The 18,667-nt window shown below is 51.5% G+C and overlaps 7 protein-coding genes across 7 annotated transcripts; 3 read left to right on the top strand and 4 right to left on the bottom strand.

Annotated features, from left to right (window-relative positions):
* Positions 1-2,026: 2,026 nt before the first annotated feature.
* Positions 2,027-2,416, top strand: CPAR01_14041 (uncharacterized protein; the record flags this gene model as incomplete). Its single annotated transcript, XM_060498293.1, has 1 exon — positions 2,027-2,416. The coding sequence occupies one exon, from the start codon at positions 2,027-2,029 to the stop codon at positions 2,414-2,416; it is 390 nt and encodes a 129-aa protein (XP_060343027.1).
* Positions 2,417-3,637: 1,221 nt separating this feature from the next.
* On the top strand, positions 3,638-5,722 carry CPAR01_14042 (steroid monooxygenase; the record flags this gene model as incomplete). Its single annotated transcript, XM_060498294.1, has 7 exons — positions 3,638-3,927; positions 3,995-4,201; positions 4,258-4,415; positions 4,478-4,573; positions 4,633-4,769; positions 4,823-5,189; positions 5,250-5,722. 7 exons carry the CDS (start codon positions 3,638-3,640, stop codon positions 5,720-5,722), a joined length of 1,728 nt encoding a protein of 575 aa, XP_060343028.1.
* Positions 5,723-6,502: 780 nt separating this feature from the next.
* CPAR01_14043 (uncharacterized protein) lies at positions 6,503-8,100 on the bottom strand (the record flags this gene model as incomplete). Its single annotated transcript, XM_060498295.1, has 2 exons — positions 6,503-7,685; positions 7,739-8,100. 2 exons carry the CDS (start codon positions 8,098-8,100, stop codon positions 6,503-6,505), a joined length of 1,545 nt encoding a protein of 514 aa, XP_060343029.1.
* A 1,003-nt stretch (positions 8,101-9,103) lies between these two features.
* On the bottom strand, positions 9,104-10,269 carry CPAR01_14044 (uncharacterized protein; the record flags this gene model as incomplete). Its single annotated transcript, XM_060498296.1, has 4 exons — positions 9,104-9,503; positions 9,598-9,935; positions 9,998-10,186; positions 10,243-10,269. 4 exons carry the CDS (start codon positions 10,267-10,269, stop codon positions 9,104-9,106), a joined length of 954 nt encoding a protein of 317 aa, XP_060343030.1.
* A 254-nt stretch (positions 10,270-10,523) lies between these two features.
* On the bottom strand, positions 10,524-12,853 carry CPAR01_14045 (zinc finger protein ADR1; the record flags this gene model as incomplete). The annotated part of the gene is made up of 6 exons (XM_060498297.1): positions 10,524-11,801; positions 11,859-11,993; positions 12,059-12,296; positions 12,347-12,668; positions 12,718-12,745; positions 12,797-12,853. The coding sequence occupies 6 exons, from the start codon at positions 12,851-12,853 to the stop codon at positions 10,524-10,526; spliced, it is 2,058 nt and encodes a 685-aa protein (XP_060343031.1).
* A 659-nt stretch (positions 12,854-13,512) lies between these two features.
* On the bottom strand, positions 13,513-14,479 carry CPAR01_14046 (uncharacterized protein; the record flags this gene model as incomplete). Its single annotated transcript, XM_060498298.1, has 4 exons — positions 13,513-13,672; positions 13,755-13,912; positions 14,003-14,208; positions 14,266-14,479. 4 exons carry the CDS (start codon positions 14,477-14,479, stop codon positions 13,513-13,515), a joined length of 738 nt encoding a protein of 245 aa, XP_060343032.1.
* A 1,183-nt stretch (positions 14,480-15,662) lies between these two features.
* On the top strand, positions 15,663-17,180 carry CPAR01_14047 (uncharacterized protein; the record flags this gene model as incomplete). The annotated part of the gene is made up of 4 exons (XM_060498299.1): positions 15,663-15,783; positions 15,981-16,194; positions 16,281-16,638; positions 16,725-17,180. The coding sequence occupies 4 exons, from the start codon at positions 15,663-15,665 to the stop codon at positions 17,178-17,180; spliced, it is 1,149 nt and encodes a 382-aa protein (XP_060343033.1).
* Between the last annotated feature and the right edge of the window lie 1,487 nt (positions 17,181-18,667).

Below are 18,667 nucleotides of genomic sequence, written 5' to 3' on the forward strand. Positions count from 1 at the left end.
TTGTCTTCAACTGAACAGCCCTTCCCATGCGGGCCGTCCAGCCGAACATGTGTCGGAAAACCCAAGCCCCGTCTTGAGTCCTAAACCACCGGAACCGCCCCAAGGCCCCGACCCTCCTCGCTGCCGCTTTCGCTCCCCCGGATGGGATGGTCGGGGCCGCAAAGATCTACAATCTTTAAACTTTACCCATCATCTTAAAAAGTTCCGCCCGATTAAGTTGCTTGCAAAAGCCCGCAAGCCATGTCATCCACAAGGAACCCTCTTCTCCGCACGCCCAAATTCTAAGAATAGAAACCGGCACCAACGGTCTCTTCGCGAATTGATTCCTCGATACGGCCATTTGAGCCGTTTTGCATCCGTAGAGACGGTCTCCGAATATCCCGTCGTCGCCCGTCCCTAGCCGAGAAAAGCCTACAGATACAGAATAGAGAATGAAGTTGTCTTGCCAGGATGACCGGATCCGGAGCTTTGTACACCAGGGGGCCGGGGGCCGGGCTGCAGATCGTCATTCTCACGTCTGCCCAGGACGCCTTCTTCCTCAGTCACCCAACCCTAAAATTCTTCCTTCACCCTTTGAGGAATGTCACCGGAGCCCCGTGGCCTTCTTTGCGAGCCCTTTGAATGTTGTTCCAGCTCCAAGGCTTAGGTACAGCAGAGCGAGAGTCTGATTCAGGGCCCATGGAGTGGGCCTTCACGAAGGCCTTTGACCCCATTGACCAGCGTACCCGGCTTTTCTTAGAGAGTCAAGGTAGAATCAAATAGCCTAGATCATCAGGGAACCAGGATTGCCGGTACTGCTGTCTCTCCATGTGATAGTATCGACCCTACGCGAGCCCGAGTCTGTCGAGTGCTTCGACTGAGACATGAGCTGACGGGTGAGCACCTGCCAAGCTTTCCGGCTTACAGACAACAGCCAGGTCGAGGACGAAAACGCTCTCTCTTATTTCTTGGCGAGGTGATGTATAGCTCATACCTAAACTTTTCTCCCTTCAACACTTTTCAACACTTACACGAGTGTCTCACGGTCTACTTGAATTCTCCACATTGAATCCGACATCACATTGATCGAGACATTTTTGTTAGCTTGTCAACCCTGTGATCGGCCCTTTTCTCGGCGGGATCCGAGATCTCGCGGGGGGGATAGGGCACTGACAAGCCCGCATCGCAATGGCAAAGCAGCACACCGGGGTCCATGAGCACCAAGCCAACGACTCGCCTGTTCTGGATCCTTTACGTCAAGACGATGAACCTGCGATGCCTACCTAATAACCACACGATTCCAGACTTTTCAGCATACAACCAGTCTTGCATTTGCAAAAAAAATCTCGCTTAACAGCGGCGGACTAATTCCCCTGGTGAACCGAAATAACAATAAACTCAAAAAAGCCCAAATCATCCTACCCGTCATAAGATCTTAACAGACAAGGTCGCACTCCGTAGGTAACCGGCCATAAAACTTTTTTCTCCCTTCTCTTGTCTTCGCCCGAATGATCCGCAATTATCTGCGCAGATCCGGGGGTTTTGGTGCGAATTCTCGCAGGTGGCTTGAGACCCGCGCGACGAAGCTAAGCGGTTCGTGCTACTGCCCAATTCAGGTCAAACAAACCTCACCGGTCGCGGGTGGTGCCGGCTTGAGGCTTGAAGGGGTCTCAGTCTGACATCGTCGTGTCTCTCTTTTTTGGATGTGGAACTTTTTTCTTGACTACGGAAGGGTATTGAAGTAAGTCTAGGGAGGGTAGATATGGCTCATCTAGGTGACCAATCAGGTTCTTGAGGTCAGAGATTTGGTGCGATGTTGTCATCGTTGCGGTATAGCTGGATAGACTCTCACAAGCACGAGGAACAGTCAAGGGGGTGTTATACGAAATGGAAAGTGTATATAAGTAACCGAAGAGCCTCGAAGGACTGATGATCATTACCAGAGATCACCAAACACCCATACCTCAGCTATCAAACCACAAATATCAGAACACTTCCCACATCTAACCAACCACCTCAAAACTTCATATCAAACAACCTACCAACAATGCAATTCTCCATCAACACCCTCCTCTTCGCCCTCGCTGGCACCCTCAGCCTCGTCCACGCCTCCCCAGCCGGCGTCGCCTCCGGTGACCTCATCACCCCTCGCGAAGCGATCCCGTTCCCCGAGCCCAAGGCCAACTGCTGCTCCTGCGACCTCGAGGACCGCGGCGCCGGAAACTACGTCTGCAAGGTCGCCAAGAAGAGCATCTGCGCCGTGCCGCTCATCGCGTGCCCGCTCGACCCGGCCACCCAGGAGCAGTGCTGCTGCTGTGACCCCAAGACGCCCGCCATGCGCTGCAAGGCGATCCCCAAGGGTAGCGGCTGTATCTGCACCGCTGTCAAGTGCCCTTTCCAGTTTGACATGTCGTTCTTGCCGGCGGGCGCTGTCTGAAGTCTCTACGGATAGAGTTGTGGGAATTTGATGAGATCGTCATGAGACGGGTTCAGGGATGAAGGGCTGGTTGGTGGTTCGGTTCAAGGGAGTCGTTAATGTGCACGATCTTGCGGGGATAACCAGATGAACAGACCAGCTTTCAGGGGGGGTTTAATGAATGTGACGAGAAACTAAAGAATAAATTGTTCCAATGTACTCATTGTTAGTGAATTGATCGATATAAGTGACGTCTTCCGCTGGTGATAAGTTCATCTCATCGAGGCTATGGTTTCGGAATGCAAATCTGGCTAAAAGATCTTGGCAGACCACATTGGTTTTCCATAGCTCAGGTATCCCTGCATGATTGCTTTCGAAGGGAGTTTGTGAATATTGAACGTGCTGGGAATCAAGAACTTGCATTTTCGGACAGAGTCCAAAGTCCGCAGCCCGCGGGGCATCCCTCGCCTCATCTCGGCAGATGGAGCAAAACAAAGTTTTTCCGTTGTTCGTTGGCATTTGCCTCGACTCGAGGGTCAGCGAGATGAACGAGACGTTGGTTCGGCAGCAGATGGTGATCCACAATCTATTTCCCCGATATCCTTGACAGACTTTCTTTACCTAAACTATCTTTGGCCAGGGGTCCTTCGGGTTCACCACGCTACCCTTATCCTGCTATCTTTATCCGTCTTTGGTATTCGAGTAGATTTTGATAACCCCGCGTAACTAAAAGGCGACTGCTGACCACAAGCGCGACTAACTTAGACTGAGACGGGGAAAGGAGAGAGGGGGCTTAAGGGACGAAGGATATCAGCGGAGGCGGAGGCGGAGGCGGCGGCGGAGTGAAGGCCGCGGGTTGGTGTAGTGAAGCTGAGCGCGATTGCAAGGTGTGGGGATGATGGTTTAGGATGGCGCTATGCAGCGGAGCTCCGCTATACATGGAGGCATGATAATACGCGTGAGCTTAACGGGTTACTGTGTGCGCGTGGAAACTTGGAGATGTCATATAAGAGCGCAATTTCCATATTCAATGTCACAAAACTCAAGCTCAGAGGCATTGGCGATCCAAGACACCCATAGTCTAGTCCCCATCACTCGGCCTTGACAGCTCCCCAACATCGTTGGAACTCGACTTCTGCTCACTCAGACTTGATCACAAGTAAAGCACACAGATCTCTTGTTATTACCCCAACTTTACTACCCCCTGTCTCCCGTTCTTTACCCTCCGAACTCACCGCAAGCATGGGTTCTCTCCCCGCACTCCCGGCCCAAGCCGAGTACCAGATCTTGGAGAAGCCAAGCCGAAGCGGAAGAAAGCTCCGCATCGTATGTCTGGGCGGCGGCGCCAGCGCTCTCAACTTAGCCCATGAAATCGATACCTGCAAGACCCTCGACCTGGACCTCGTCTGCTACGAAAAGAACCCTTCCATCGGCGGCACCTGGTATGAGAACCGCTATCCAGGCTGCGGATGCGACATCCCCTCTGTCAACTACCAGTTCTCATGGGCGCCGTCCCCAGAGTGGACGAAATTGTGAGTTTGAGCGTCTTCTTACGTCTCCGGCGTTCGCGTGCGGATACTAAAATTGTTTTTGGTAAAGCTACTCGAGTGCTCCGGAGATCCTGCAGTATTTTAAGGACATCGCGGAGAAGTATGATCTCAACAAGTACATCCGCCTCAACCACACCGTGACGGGAGCGTTCTGGAACGAGGGGAAACAGAAGTGGAGCATCCAGATCCAAAAGGCAGACGGCACCACGATCGAAGACTCAGCCGATATCTTTGTCAACGCCAGCGGCGTGCTCAAGTACGTGGCATTCTTCCCTGATTGTTGTATGTCTATGACTAACGCGGAATCTGCAGCAAGTGGAAATGGCCCGCCATCAAGGGCAGAGAAAATTTCAAAGGCAAGATGATGCACAGCGCCAACTGGGATAATAGCATCAATCTTACGGGCAAGAAGGTTGGCGTGATTGGCTCTGGTTCTTCTGCAGTTCAAATCGTTCCCAATATCCAGCCGAGTATGTCTTTTAACAATCCTTACCCCATATTTCCACAAGAAATCAATCTAACAAGTCTGAAGTCGTCGGTAGTCTGAGTTGTTTCATCAGAAGTTCTTCCTGGGTCGTCGGCGGTTTCGGTCAGCGCTTTGCTGGAAAGAAGGGCAGCAACTTCGAGTGTAAGTTGTCAGATCACAACCCAGAACTCTAGACAATCTTCTGACGCATGTAACTGTAGACAGCGAAGAACAACACGAGATCCTTCGAAAAGACCCCAAGAAATACCTCGCATACAGGAAGAAGATTGAGTCCGAGTTGAACTCCCGCTTCCGCTTCATTCTCAATGGTTCAAAGGAACAGGCCGATGCCAAAGCGGTAGGTTCTATTCCAGTTTCATCTCCCCGGATCTTTGATTGACAAGTCATAAGTTCGCGGCCGAAGATATGCGCAGCAAGCTCGCCAGCAGGCCGGATCTCCAAGACCTCATCATCCCGAAAGACTTCGCCGTCGGCTGCAGGAGGCCAACTCCTGGAAACGGATACCTCGAGGCGCTCTGCGAAGACAACGTGAACGTCGTCTCTTCAAGTATCCAGGAAATCACACCCAACGGAATGGAGACTGCGGATGGAGTGGAACACGAGTTCGACATCATTGTCTGCGCTACGGGCTTCGACGTTAGCTGGAGGCCGCACTACCCTACGATAGGCCGCGACGGTGTTAGTCTCAGCGAGTACTGGCGGGATACACCAAACACCTACCTCTCCATGACAGTTGCCAACATGCCGAACTACATCAGTAAGTCAACCATACTCCTCTTGAGTTTAATGCGAGAACTTGCTAACATTTGCATCAAAGTCTTCAACGGTCCTTACGGTCCCTACGGCCACGGAAGTTTCCTCCCCATCACCGAAACGGTGGCGAGATACGTGATGCAAATGCTCCACAAGATGTCAGAGGAGGAGATCTCCTCCTTCTGCCCAAAACAGGAGGCCGTCAACGACTTTGCCGAGCACCGGCGCAAGTTCCTGCCGCGGACGGCATGGACCTCACCATGCCGATCCTGGTTCAAGAGCGGCACTGTGGACAAGGAGCCCATGATGTGGCCGGGCTCACGTATCCAGTTCTTTGAGACAATTGCCACCCCGCGCTGGGAGGACTACGATCTCAAGTATACGACGAGCAATCGATTCGGATACTGGGGCAACGGCTTTGCGCAACGCGAGCAGGATGGCCGAGATTTGACCTGGTACCTTGGACTGCTTGATGGCGTTGATGAGCAGCCTGCGCTGCCTGACGAGGATTTTGAGGAGTTTCTCATGAACAAATAGAATGTGGATATAAACACCGTGTTTGAGCAACGCACAATCCTTTCCAACAGGTTTGTTATGTTGCCTGCAGGTCAAAGATCAGTGATTCAGCTAATTCGTAGTGACTGTTTTGCAAGCAATTGTTCTGATAATTCTCTTCCTGTTGCGATTGTGACCCAGAGCAATTGCTTGCAAACCGGCGGTCTCTTTGTCCCGTTGAGTGCGAGATGGCTCCAACACAAATATGCGTAGACTTACGAGGCGTCGTAATGAAGCCTAAGTTTTCCAAGCCTCCTCTTTCTGACATCCCTGAACAAAACTTCATATAAGGAGCCTATGTAAAGGTTTGGAGAACAACCAAGAACGTGTTTTTTGACTCCATCGAGCGCTTGATGAATGTATCTGCTGTTTTCAAAAGTCGATAAAAAGTGTGTAATGCAATTATTCCAGGCTCAGTCTAATAACGAACCATATCACATGCTTCCCTACGATGTGCGGTATCAAGACCGACTGGCAGCTTGCGGAGTCAAAGCTGACAGGATTGATTTGGTATCACGCAGTTATTTGGCTCAATCATACACGAGAGATGTAATGTCTGGTGTCATAAGGATACGGGGTGGCCGGCTGGTGATGCATGTCCATTCTGTAATAATTCCTGGAGATGGAAAAGACATGTCTGCATTTACCTTTTCAATCTCAATGTTCTAGAACATTACAACCTCAAGCCGGCAAGTATCTCAATGATAAAAGTGAGCAAGTGCATCCCTCTATGGTGCTCTCAGACAAGAGTACTTGACACTCCTAAAGAACATATCGGAAGGCAGGCTGCTCGAAATCCGTCAAATCCAAAAACTCAGTTCCTGATGCGATGACCTCCGGCTCCTCCGCCGCCTTCTTATCCCGCCGCTTGTTTTCCCAGATGTTGACAAGCCGAATAGCAACGATGGTGCAGGCGGCAAGGCCATACATGATGGCGACCATGAGCTTGCCGTTGTGATAGTTGGGCGCTTCGTTGGAACGGAAAGTCTGCGGGCCGATCCAGTTACCAGCTCCGTAAGCGAGGATCTGGAGTCCGTTGACAGTGGCCTTCTTCGTGTAGCCGAGAGTGTTGTTTGAGATCATGACCATGACGAGGCACCACGATGAGCCCGCGGCTCCGATGAGGTAGTAGCCGACGAGCAAGGCACCTTGAGCTGAGAGGGGGATGACGATCATCATGATGCCGCCAATCATCGGGATGAGGATGGCGATGAAGGCGAAGAGGGATCGATCCATGAATTTGTCCGAAAGGTACGTGAACAGGAGCTTGCAGGTAATATCAACAACGCCTGTGGGCATGTTGAGAAGGAGGGACAGGCGGGAGTTGAAGCCAAAAGAGTTGATAATGATGGATCCAAAGGCAGTGATACCTCCGTTGGGGATGTTCATGAGCAGCGAGAAGAGAACGTAGAGGTAGGTTCGGGGGTCCTTGAAAGCCTCGTAAAACTGATCCCACTTCCACTTGCGACTTCCGATACCCTGGAAGTTGCCACGGATGCGCTCGATAGCAATTGTCTTCTCTCGGTGGTTGAGGAACTTGGCATTGGTTTGGTTGTCGGGCATGAACCACCAACAATAGACGCCAGTGATGACGGTAGGCAAGCCAAGGACCAGGTACAGAACCTTCCAAGTTGCCAGGACTGTGTTATGGGCACCAGAAAGGCCGTAGGCGATGGGACCAAGGGTCAACAGGGCAACACCATTGCAGCTGAGCCAGTAACCCATGCGCTTTGCCTGCTCGTTCTGCTTATACCACGCCGAGGTCAAGATGACGAAAGCTGGTGTCACGGTGGCTTCGAGGGCGCCGAGGAAGAAGCGGACCGAGAGGAGGCCGGCGTAGTTGAAAGCGAAGACGTGGCAGACTAGGACAACACCCCAAAGGATGATGTTGGCCGATGTGTACTTTCCGAGAGGCAGGCGTCGAAGGAGATATGTCGTAGGGAACCTTGAAGTAATCAGCAAAATAGTCTTTAGTTCTGAGATGATAATGAAACTCACTCCCAGAGGAGGTAGCCAGCGTAGAAGATGGAAGAAGCCCAGCTGTACTCCTGACTTTTGGGGTTGAGGCCCGTATCCTCACGAATGCCCATCAACGAGGCATAGTTTAGGGACGTCTTGTCAGCGAATTGAAGAGCGTAAATCCACATCAGAAGGGGCAAGATGGCTCTGTCAATCTTCCATAGGACTTTTCGTTCCTCTTCAGGGGTGAAGGTGACTTCTTCTCCATTGGCAAATGCCAGGGCCGGATCAACTTCGCCATGCTTGAGCTTCTCCATGCTGCCGTCCTCGAAGTCGGTATGGGTTCGGATGACATCGCCACCGTCTGGCTGTGCTGTCTTCTTGTTGATTTCAGAAGACATTATTGGGAACTTTGACCGAGTGAGGTACTGATGAACGGTCTCTGTAGTGGGTGTCTGGAGATGCGCTGGTCGAAGACCCTCACGACACAGGATTTCCTCTTGATATGTGAGAGTGAAAGAGAGGGAAGGCCCAAGTAGAGGTCTACCTCGAAGTCGAAGAGCCAAAAGTTTTGTCGAGGTTGGCCTGATCAGGTTGGGAGTATCTTATAGCAGATACCAGGAGGTCTCAAGGGGCTGGTTGGGAAAGCTCGGGGTTTATAGGTGTCCTGTGCTGAGCAATAGCAGCAGTAAGTCCTCCCTTTCTCATCTTGATTGAGGCTGATCTTGGAGCGATTGGCATGGGGTGGCCTTTGTGGTAGTAGCAACCCCAGCTACGCTCGACTTGAGCGTGGCTTGGGCTGGTTATCGCTGAGAAAGGGGATTTTCACATCAAGCTCGGTCATGCTGCTATCTTGGATCCACCGTCGTCTCATGCACGCCAACGGAGCTCCGCCCCCGCATTTTGAGGTTGGCCCGGTCGACGCAGCGAGCTCCGCAATCTTGGGGTACGACGGGATGAGACATCCATATCCCGGCTGAGTGCCGTTGCCGTTATCTCCGAGTCTTTCCTCGCTCCTTGACACACACTCTAACACATGGCGCTAGATAACATGACAGTTGTCTATGGAGCTAGTATCCAGCTGGATGGATCAGCGGAGCCCCGTTCCCTCTCTCCGGATCCGGGTCAGTAGGTCATGGTTAGCTGGCTTTGTGGGATATGTACGCCTAGTCATGTAATTTGGAGTGACGCAAATCCCTATACCAGTACACTGTCTGGTGTTACTGGGAAAGGTTTGGGCCATCCGTGATATCTGGTTGTTCAATATTGAACTTTGTAGAGGTATAAGGGGCAGTGAATCGTCAATCATGACAGCAGGAATGATTTCTTGCCTTCGTGCACTATTTTGACAAATTTTCCGTCTGAAGAACGGTCCAAGTGACTGACTTCAAAGACAAATTCATTCTAATTAGACTGTCTGCTATTCTCGTTCCAAAAAGGCAATGAGGCTTCGAGCCGAGCTGCACCATAGATTGACGAGCTATCCAATGATTCTCCTGCATACTTCCTAGCGGCCTCCATACGGGACAATGCTGTTTCGATAGTCGGTATTCTTGTACCATGCTCCTCGGCGATCCTCACCGCGTGTCCGGCATCCTTGGCCGCCAGGGACACTGCGAAGCCAGGGGGTGTCCCCAAGGGTGGCGCGTATGCGCCCGTTGTCATGCGCTTCGAGTAGCTCTCGATAACGGGGCCGTACATGTCCCTGATGAACTGTTCCATCTGGCGGGTACCGAGCCCGGTTTTCTCGGCAAAGACTTGCGCTTCGGCGGTCAACTCCTGGAAGCCAATGACAAAGATGTTTCTGTTCCAGAAAGATGTGATTAGTATTGTGGGCAAATTACAATCTCGGACCGATTTGGTCCAACAATGGCCAATAATAAGACGCAAATGCTCACCCTGATATCTTGAGCAAGCTTGATTTACGGACATCTTCGCCCATATCTATTATGCTTTTTCCCATGACATTAACCACAGACGGCCTCAGCTTTTCGATAGCGGTGGGGGGGCCGGCCATGGCAAAGATGAGCTGACCAGCGGCCGCCATAGGGCTAGCTCCAAAGACAGGGGACGCAACGAATGTAGCGCCCACTTTAGCAAGACGTTCGGAGCACCTCGCTGCAGTATCTGGATGGACTGTTGATGTATCAACCCATATCTTGCCTTCGAGTATGGCGCTGCTCCAAGTGTCGAGAGCCTTCGATACAAGACTGTCCAGGACCTCATCGTTTGAGATCTGTGATGGTCAATAAGCAATTGCGGAAATGCCACGAAATTACAAGCACGATTAGAAAATACCATTGTAAATATGACGGATGACTTGAGGACCAAAGTCTCGAAGTCTCGTTCAGGAAGTCCCCCGGCTTCCCGCAGAGATTCACCTCGCGAAAGCGTTCGGTTGCTGTACCGAAGAGGCGGTAGACCATTCGATGCGAGGTGTTTCTGCAGATTCAGTGCCATGCCAATTCCCATTGACCCCAGACCAAACTAGAGTCACGTGTGAGTGAACAAGGGAATGATGACTATAGTAGGGGAAGTAATACCCATCCAAAATTCTCCTGTGCAGCCATGACTTTCTTGGCGTCTGTTTGACGGGGACACAATCAACGTTGACTTTGTGTAGGATATAGCCGGTGGTAAGCCCCTTTGGAAGATTGAAACGACTCGGGAAATTCGGGATGTCACAGACTACTCCAGGTGACAATTCAAGTGCCTCTTGAAAGTGTAGATATACAGTTCGAGATAAGTGGTGGCTGCGGCGGAGCTCCGCAGCAACCCTAGTCCGGGGCAGCGGCCTACTCGCCGCGCGCTAGTCCGCGCACCCTTACTCATAAGCCATACCACCAGCCGAGATGACCTCCTCGAGCACCGTTGTCATGAAGGACCCCATTGCCCAAACAGGTCTCCCCTTCCAGAACTGCAATACAGTTTCCATGAAGCGTACCTCGCTCGCCTCCGACGCCATGCCTAATGCGGTAGACTCCCGAACCGAGAGGCGCCGAGTTTGGCCATCAATGTCCTCTTGTCGCTGCAAGACTTCAAGGATGGAATTGAAGACAATGGTAGAGGCCTCAAACCGAGTGCGGACGGTCGGCTGGGTCCCTGACTTCCGTCGCATCTCTCCTGTTGCCCATCGCAATAATCTCCATATTGCCAGGAGGATCTTGTATGTAGCCACCGTCGCCCACGGCGCTTCTCGCAACGGATCTTGCCTCTCGATGCTTGTCACACTTGACAGGACGTCCATCAAGTCATCAAGGAAGATCAACATCCCGTCATCGCCGGAGTTGTATCTGAGGAGGTTTTGCAACGATCTGCGAGCTCCAACTTGAAGTCCCATGGTGAGATGTGTCGCGGTGGTGAGGCCAGCAACGACGCTATTCTCCACGATACCACCAATCAGAAGATCATCGGGTTTGCAGAGCGCAAGCTTAACAGAGAGCGCGATACGCTCAGCAAAGTTCAAGATGTGCCAGTTCGAGCTATCTGCCGCTGCGATTTGCGTTGTGATGATCTCAGAGACGTATCGTAAAGCTGCACTGACCTGTCGGTTTTGAGATTGAGTGAGAATGTGGTACGCGTTTGGGTCGGCCAAAGCCGGTGGGAGTTGATAGTAGCACCGGGTAAAATCCCTGACGAGTGAATCGAGACTGGTGAGAACGAAGAGTGTTGCCATCGGCGAAGCACGTAGCGCCGCTAAAAGTTGCGGACTCGGTGTGTCCGTCATCAATGATTGCATGGCAAGGTTTAGTGATTTTGTTGTTGGGCAAGTCATGCCAGGCGTGTCGTGAGACCGGGTCAGTCCGACGGTTCGGGGTTCGTCTCCGAGCCGTTGAGCCCATGCTAACGATGTGTCCGCTTCCCATAATGATGAAGCAAGGGGCAGCTCCCAATCGAGCTCGGTGGGAGTGGTAAGCGGGCGAATGTTGCAAGGGGAGAAAATATGAAAGTCGAGAAACAGCAGAGTGTACATGGATAGCTTCATGGACTCCGACTCAACGTATGAAATCCAGTGATCGTGTAATGTCTGTTCTTCCGAGTCTCTGAACCTGGATGTTGACTGGAAAACGTTTTGACGGAGGAGACCGAGGTCTCGAGCGGCCTATTCAGGTCAGGTTAATGAGAAATCAGCCAGCATCTATCAGTATGAACATCTTACGTCTACAATCCATCGCAACATTTTCTTTGATTTGTCGAAGTCAGATGCATTGCCAGTGAAGGCCCCATAGATTATATGCAGGAGCCATGCTTGCATAACCCATGTCCTGCGGATTTCTCTCCAGTCCGCCTCAACCTAGCATAGGTGAGCATAGTACTAAAACAGTCAATGCTTGACTTGATATCGCAGTTCAGACTTACAACTCGCCAAAGTTCATCATGGCCATGATTCCATAGGGTTTGGCTCTTCCGCGTCAAAGATGCCGTTTCCTCCTCAGACACATTCCTAGAAGCATATAGCATGCCAATTGAAACGATGATCTGCTTCGATAACTTGGGTAACTCATTCCCTAGGCTTTGTCGATGCACAAGTGGGAATGATGGATGGAAATTCTCGAAATACGTTGATACGTAAGTTTCTGTTCCGCTCGTCATAATCCTGAGGAATCAGTTAGTTGTGAAATGAGACCGTATCTTTGGATAACCTACTCCGTCACTAGAAGCTCATCCGCGTCAGGCACTTCTGCAGCTTCTGGTGGGCTATTTGGGTAGATGGTGTCATCTCCAACTCCAGCGATAACGCCTTCCTGAGAAGTTGAAAAGGGCGAATCATCCTGGTCGTCTGGTGAAAGAGCAGTGTCTTCAAAGGCCGGTGCCGGTTGCTCCGCTCCGTTCTGAATACCGGCGACCATCAACACACGGCTGAACGTGCCTCTACATCTTTCGGCGTGTCTCTTGCACACATCCTTTCTGGTAAACCTGGCTTTACAATTTTCGCATTTGAACGGCCTGCGGCTATCGCTACCATGTCCTGGCAAGTGTGAGCTTCGCAACTTTGGAATTTTGGGGCTGACACATACTTGAGCGTTTATGTCGTTCCAAGTTTTCCTTTGACGTGTCTTAGTCACCATGATTGAGTGGAGGTTTAAAGATACCTACATTTCTCGTAAATGTCTGCGTGCACTCTGTGCAGGTGAAGGGCCGCGAACTCATCATGGGCGCAATGCTGCTTTTGATGTTCGGGTGGACGTTGAGGACCCCGGCAAACGGAGAAGTAGCTAAAGGGGTGATGGGCCCGTGCGCCTATGCTTATCGATTCGTCTTGTTGCATACTACAACTGAGGGTCTGCCTATTGGCATACTCCTCTAGACTCCTACGCCACACAGGCGAGGGCGAATACAATTAAAAATGAAGCTTGGACTTTATTTCATAACGTTTCCAATTAATAAATACTTTATTTCTTATGATGAAACACTTTATGAGTCGTTATCAATCTCACAGACTCTACAGCCAGAGAGTTGTCAGTCTTGAGTCTAGATTCTTAGCGATTTGTGAATGAGGCGGGCAAATTCTCAGTTTCCCATAGGTAGAAGTTTTCAGTCATGAATGCATGAAGTGTTGAGAAATACATCCTATAAACTGTGTTTCAAGGAGCGACTCAGCGATTAAGGTGTAAAAATCCGTCACGATGTCCTTTGTAAATGGTTGGGTTGAGTACCTACGGTTACTACTAAGTCTTCGCAGTTTATTTAGGTTTCACTCGAACGAAACTACAAAGGTAGGTAGCAAAAGGAGGTCAATTTTCGTCTCTAGAAAGAAGAAAAAATAACAAAGAAACGCTTTAGGCTCGTCGAGAGCTGTTTCGAAAATCCAATCACATCTCAAGCTTGATGTTTTTGTCAATAGCACCCGACTCAAACGTCCGAATCATAACTCTAGTAGCCGTATCATTCCACGCAGTTGTTTCTCCTTGTACGAATCCGCTACTTGTGCAGTAATCCATGATCCTTCCCGCGGTTCTTGCGATTTCCTGGCTATGGTTCGGGAGTATCTTGTCAGTCAAAGTAGCTTTGAGGAGCGAGGAGGCCTAAGTTGAGGACGAGAGCGAGCGCTTACCAAGTTGACTGGCGCAGAGATTTCTCGTTCTTCCTCCATCCGAGAATGAAAGTTTCGCCATTTGAGCGGCAGAACCCTGTCACCTCCTTTTCCATAACAATGCACTTGTTGTCATCTTGGTTTGCAAGCCACTGAATGCACCAGGCGGCGTTCTCAATCTGCAGTACAGTAAAATAGAATGCAGACTGTCAGCCAGATGAATTGTTTTGTGACCCACTGAGATAGAGTGGGTAGACATCAAGACATACCGGTGCCATATTTGTGGGGAAGCCGTTGCATCGAACGGTGTTGATATCAATGATCTTGCCACTTTCAGAAGTCTTGGATTTGAGGAAGACTTTATCGCGCTTATTTGATTGACTTCCATTGGATTCTTCAGACCAAGAAGTGTTGTGAGGGGTTGTAGATTGCCAGCCTGTTGCGGAGAGTCGGATTTTAGCAGATAATTCAGCACCTTTCTTGGTCCCATACCACAAATTTACACGAAGTCATGGGCAGTTGAAGAACACACCGATGATGTTCCGAGATCTAATTGAAGCTTCTGCTGCCTCTTTAGCAGATATGTGCTGAGCCGTGGGGTTGTTGATAATATCATCAGCCCATTGCTCGAAGGTGAAAGGTGGGGACGAGCGTGGCGGACTAGGTGATCGAACATCAGTCGGAGCCGCAGCTATCAAAGGAGCAGTTGCCAGGGCAAAGATTGCAATTCTGAGTAGAAGAACCATCTTGAATAATTCTGGATGACGAGATGATCATGGCCTGTCGATACGGAAATTGAAGCTGTAGTGCTGGAATTCCAATCGACTGCCGAGATCTGTCCATATGTAGAAAGGGTAGAAGCCTGTTATATAGAGATGGTAGACCGACTGGACAACATGAGCCAAATTCTGGACGTCGTTTTGCTTTGACTGTTGATTGACCGCATTGGGACCGCAGTGTTCGTCGTGGTACTACGGTACCAAGATGCCCACTCCCTTGCTCCCTTGGCTCTTTATTCTCTTCTGCCCTGCGAGCCAAAGCATGTTTTCTAACAAGGATTTGACACAAAGTCTCCTTTCGATTTAATCAAAGAGAATGCTGGAAGTCTTACCCCTTGATGGCGCCAAATGGCGTACAGGCCTAGGGCCACTACGTAAGCTGCATGAAATTGAAATCACCTTCGCCTCAGGACATCGATACCGTCAAGCAACACCTGATCTTTCAGAGCACTTTAGATAGCTTTGTCGTACCTACGAGAAGAGAACAGATTCGTTTCAAAATGAAGATCTGACGCTGTGGTGCCTTTGATATCTCGAAGAGCTGATATCCTCCAGCTCGGCGCACTTCAGTCAGTCAGGGAAACGCTCGTACCACTGGTAAATACATGGCGCTGGTAGCATGGATACTCATGTGTAATCCATGCGACTTAACTTGTTTCTTTTGACTTAAAAACTGAACTCATAGATCGAGTGAGCCCTCATTCGCTCAATATCAATGTCTCCTTCTTCAGAGTGTGATCTTGCGATCCTCGCGAATCTTCGTCTCGAATGTCACCGCTGCCACGGCCCCACCGACCCCACTGGCTCCGGCGATCAAACGGCCGCTCATCAATATCCCTGCCCGCCCGCCGTTTCAGGAGTCTCGGCCGCACCCTCCGATCTTGCACCAATCAGACGGCCATCCATCCCCCGTCAGGGGGGCACCCCGCCACGAGAGCCACGGCGAGTCAAAAACCCAATTCAACACCTTACATGGGGGCAGCTACCTCCGGAGCTTGCCATCTTCTTTTTCGCGCCAATCTTTCATCCTTCTCTTCGGATCTTGCCTTTTTTTTAAGCTTCCTTTTTCCCCCCCACCACCACTCACTTGATAGGTGCCGATCGCATAGGTAGCGTAGGGCACATTTTGTTCTCGCCAAAGCTCCTCACCATGTCTCTAAAGACTCTCTTGCCGTTGCTCGCACTTACCGGCGCGGGTCTGGGTTGGCAGCACAAGACCGAAACCGAAGTCCGTGATGCCCTCAAGGCGAACGAGCACAGCCTAGTAGCGTGTAAGTTGTACCAGTCTCACGAGACCTCTCTCCGACAGCATGCTGACGCCATGTACAGTTATTGAGGTAAGCCGAGCCTCTGGTCCTTGAGCTGATGCCCTTGCGAATACTCTCACGAGTTCGATGCTGCCGCCACATCTTAGCAACGCGCTGACCTTAACAAAGCCCTCAACGTACGACATTCTGCACCTCTACAGCAACATTCGTTAACACGGACAACAGCGACGCCAGCACAGCCCTCGAAAAGCACTGGTCCGCCGTCGAAGATGCCGTCCCGGCCGCTCTTTCAGTAGACTGCTCGACTTCAGCCTCGCTCTGCTCCGAACACGACGTCGCTTCCTACCCCGCCATCCGCCTCTACCGCCAAGGCGGCATGAAGCACCACTACCGCGGCCCCAGAAAGGCCTCTGAGTATGTTCATCATCATCGCCCCCCCCCCCCTTGATCACCTCACAAAGGAGCTTCAGCTAAGCCGCCCGCGTCTCTCTTTTTTGCAGAATCACCGCCTTCGTCCGCCGCATGCTCCGCCCCGCTGTGGTCCCTCTCGACAGCAAGGCCGCGAAATCCTTCAACAAGGACGACGACGTGGTGTTGATTGCGCACATGGCCGAGTCCGAGACCAGCCTGCGCGAGCGCTTCACCGATATGGCCGGGCGCTACCGCGATCGCTACGCCTTTGGGCTGACGACGATTGACGAGGCGCCCGGGCGGATCGCGTGCTATAACAACGCCGACGGCGCGTTCCACATGACGTCCGAGCTGGACGAGGTCGACTCGATGGAGAAGATGCTGAAAAAGTGCGCGTCGCAGCTCGTGCCGCGGTTGACGAGGAGAAATGAGGCCGAGTATTTAAGCGTCAGTTGGCAACCCTTTTGCAGTCTTACAGATGTTTTTCATGTAACGTCCAAGAGGCAATCTACTAACGTATGAGATGTTCACAGTCCGGCAAGTCGTTGACCTACTTCTTCTCGACGGTCGAAGAGAACCTAGACTCTTGGACATCGGCTGTGAAACCCATGGCGAAGCAGTACCACGATTACATCACCTTCGTGACGGTCGACCTCGGCGAGTACCCCGATATGCCGTCGCTCTTTGGCCTGCCGCCGGATGCCACCGAGGGTGTGGCGGTCTATAACCCGGCTGTGGGCTTGGCGTTCCCGTTCAAAGGGGACAAGATCACGGTAGACGCGGTCGCGCAGCACATCGCCGATATCTCTGAAGGTAACGCCGATGCCTGGCAGGTGGGTGAGCCGACTGCGGATGAGGAGATTGTGGAGCAGGTCATGGAGGAGGTCCCAGTGAAGGGGCGAGACGGTTCCAAGGTAGAGACTGAGAAGACCGAGGAGGCAACCAAGGAGACTGGAGAAGAGAAGCCTGAGATCCACGACGAGCTCTAGGCAAGCAATCTTATCATGGTTGTGCGCCGTTCACACTCAACGGTTGTTTCTGGGGTCCCGATCACTGGTCCGATAGTAGGACAACATCCAAGACATCGCTCGAAACAGGGTCGCTGCCCACTATTGCTGATCCGAAGAGAAATCAAAGATACCAAAGCAAGCCGGCTTGTAGTCTTCATGGAACTGATATCTGCATCCAAAACCTGAGGATTGGCATTCCCGACTTTGGCAGAAAACCAGTTGCCTCAAAATCACAGCAGCAAACTTGGCTGCGTATGGCAAAGGAAAGAAGGAAGCCAGACAAGAGGATCAGCTGGCAGTGAAGGAAGGGGGTGGCAGCAGAGCCCGTCCGTCTTCTGCTTACCCAAGCCCTCTGGGCTAGGCGAATTTCACACCATCTCGAGCGCAATAGACGCCCTTATATAGAAACAGACATCAACGTCGATATGATTGCTTCGCGGAGCCGGGCACCGCTCCGTCGTTACCATTTCTGTTCTCAAGCCACTGAACAATGATCAGATTGTACGTGAAAGCTGCTTCGGCGGCGACGGACTATGCCCCGCCAGCCAGCCTTCGTGGTAACTAACCCCGAACACGCATCGCGCGCACCGCGGAGGAAAAGAACCGGAATGAGGGTGGGACGGACCTGCGTTGCCTGCCAGCGTAATACGTTACACAGGCCGCCCCAAAAAAAAAAGTCAACAAAATCGCCACCATTTCGGAGCCGGATGAAGCTCCGTTAGGGGTTTGTCTACGTTGAACCAAACGTTCTTAGCACGTTGTTCGTTCTTGTTCCAATCAGCGACTCCAGAACCTCGTACAGTGACCCAAAGACCACTATTTCTCACTATTCCCGTATCCAAGATTCGAGTTAGTCCAAGACCCTTGGCTTTCTCTATCCCGCGGAGGCGGGCTGCCCCTCCGCTGCCTGCCGCCGCCTCGGCTCTCAACTGAGTCAACTGAGTCAACTCGGCTTCTTCCTTGGGATCAACATCCCCTCTCCCAGACTCCAGAGAGGTTCGGAGCGGGCTCCGTGTTGATTTGAGCCAATCAGTCTGCTGAGCCGCGGAGGCGGACGAGGCCCCGTCTTCAATCCCAAACCGAGACACTAGAGAGAGAGGTCCCTCTCCCGCGGTCCGCGGAGGCGGGCATTTCCTCCGTCGCGGCCGTCCCAAATCTCAGACTTCAAGCCTATAAGTTTCGCTGCTCAATCGGGACTATAAATCCACTCTGAATCCTCCAATTTGTATACTCGGGTCACATGACGCAAGTTTTCTCAACTTCACGTCTACATCGCGATGCTGATTCCCAACTAAGCGGGTTATTACGAGCCCATTCAGCTCCTTATTTTTGAGCATCGAGAGGAATTTCTTCGCAGCAGCAGCAGCAGCATTTTGTTCTTCTACACTTAAGTTGAGGCAAGAACGGTCCCCGAACAGAATGCCTAGTGACTATGCTCCCGCCATGCCATGTATTCTTGCGATTCA

Source organism: Colletotrichum paranaense (genome assembly GCF_030867605.1).
Source record: "Colletotrichum paranaense strain IMI 384185 chromosome Unknown Scaffold_14.1, whole genome shotgun sequence".
Classification (NCBI taxonomy): domain Eukaryota; kingdom Fungi; phylum Ascomycota; class Sordariomycetes; order Glomerellales; family Glomerellaceae; genus Colletotrichum; species Colletotrichum paranaense.